The 1,338-nt window shown below is 50.3% G+C and overlaps 1 protein-coding gene across 1 annotated transcript; it reads left to right on the top strand.

Moving 5' to 3' along the window:
• Positions 1 to 5: 5 nt before the first annotated feature.
• LOC116816025 (protocadherin alpha-8-like) lies at positions 6 to 1,334 on the top strand (the record flags this gene model as incomplete). The annotated part of the gene is made up of 1 exon (XM_032764931.2): positions 6 to 1,334. A coding segment is annotated over one exon (1,329 nt), but the record flags the coding sequence as incomplete, so codon positions are not given.
• Positions 1,335 to 1,338: the final 4 nt, after the last annotated feature.

Here is a 1,338-nt window from a genome sequence, read left to right as displayed (position 1 = left end):
TAGACAGGGAAGAGCTGTGCGGCCAGAGCCCCCTGTGCGCCATTGACCTGGAGGTGATAGTGGACAAACCGCTGAGGATATTTCACGTGGAAGTGGAGATACAGGATATAAATGACAATGCTCCTGTGTTCCCAGTAAATGAATTAAACCTGTTTATATCAGAATCAAGTCTGCCGGGTTCGCGTTTCCCACTAGAGGGCGCTTCAGACGCAGATATTGGTACAAACTCTCTGCTAATCTATAAACTCAGCTCTAATGAATATTTTACTTTAGATGTACAAGTGAGAAATGACCATAATAAATTAGCAGAGCTTGGGTTAAAGAAAGCTCTGGATAGAGAGGAAACTTCTGAGCATATTTTATTACTCACGGCCACTGATGGAGGCAAACCGGAGCTGATGGGCACAGTTCAGCTGGTGATCACGGTGCTGGATGCCAATGATAACGCGCCTGTATTTAATCAGGCAGTTTATGATGTAACTGTGTTAGAAAATACAGCTAAGGGGACATTAGTCATCAAACTTAACGCCACCGATTTGGATGAAGGGACTAACAAGAATATATCATATTCGTTTGGTAATTTTGTGCCTCCCATTGTAAGAGCGGCGTTTAACCTAAATTCACATACCGGTGAAATCAGGGTGAAAGGAGACCTGGATTACGAGCACGTTGAGTTATATGAAATTCGAATTGAAGCTCAAGATAAAGGTCACCAGCCAATGACGGGACTGTGCAGTGTTTTACTACATGTTTTAGACGTGAACGACAATGCCCCTGAGCTGATCGTGACTTCCCTTTCCCTGCCGGTGCCGGAGGACGCTCCCCCGGGGACAGTGGTGGCTCTTATTAGCGTCTCTGACCGGGACTCGGGAGACAACGGCAAAGTCACCTGCTCCATCCCCCCGAACCTGCCCTTTCGGCTCTTCTCCACCTTTAAGAATTATCACTCGCTGGTGCTGGCGGAGGCCGTGGATCGGGAGCGAGTGTCTGAATATAAGATCGTGGTGACAGCCAGAGATGAAGGGGCCCCGTCTCTCTCGGCCAGCAGCAGCATTTTGGTGCCGATCGCGGATGTGAACGATAACGCCCCCGCTTTCCCTCAGCCCATTTACACGGTGTTTGTGAAGGAAAACAACCCACCCGGGGCCCATCTCTTGACCTTGTCGGCCTCGGACCCGGATCTGCGGGAAAACGCCTTTGTGAGCTATTCGGTGGTGGAGCGAAGTGTGGGAGAGCAGCCCCTGTCCAGCTACATCTCGGTGCACTCGGAGAGCGGGCAGATCTATGCCCTGCAGCCCTTGGACTACGAGGAGCTGCAAGTGCTGCAGTTCCAGGTGA

Source organism: Chelonoidis abingdonii, unplaced genomic scaffold, assembly GCF_003597395.2.
Source record: "Chelonoidis abingdonii isolate Lonesome George unplaced genomic scaffold, CheloAbing_2.0 scaffold2384, whole genome shotgun sequence".
Taxonomy (NCBI): domain Eukaryota; kingdom Metazoa; phylum Chordata; order Testudines; family Testudinidae; genus Chelonoidis; species Chelonoidis abingdonii.
Note: the sequence above shows the minus strand (reverse complement) of the source record. Positions and strands in the feature narration are given on the sequence as shown.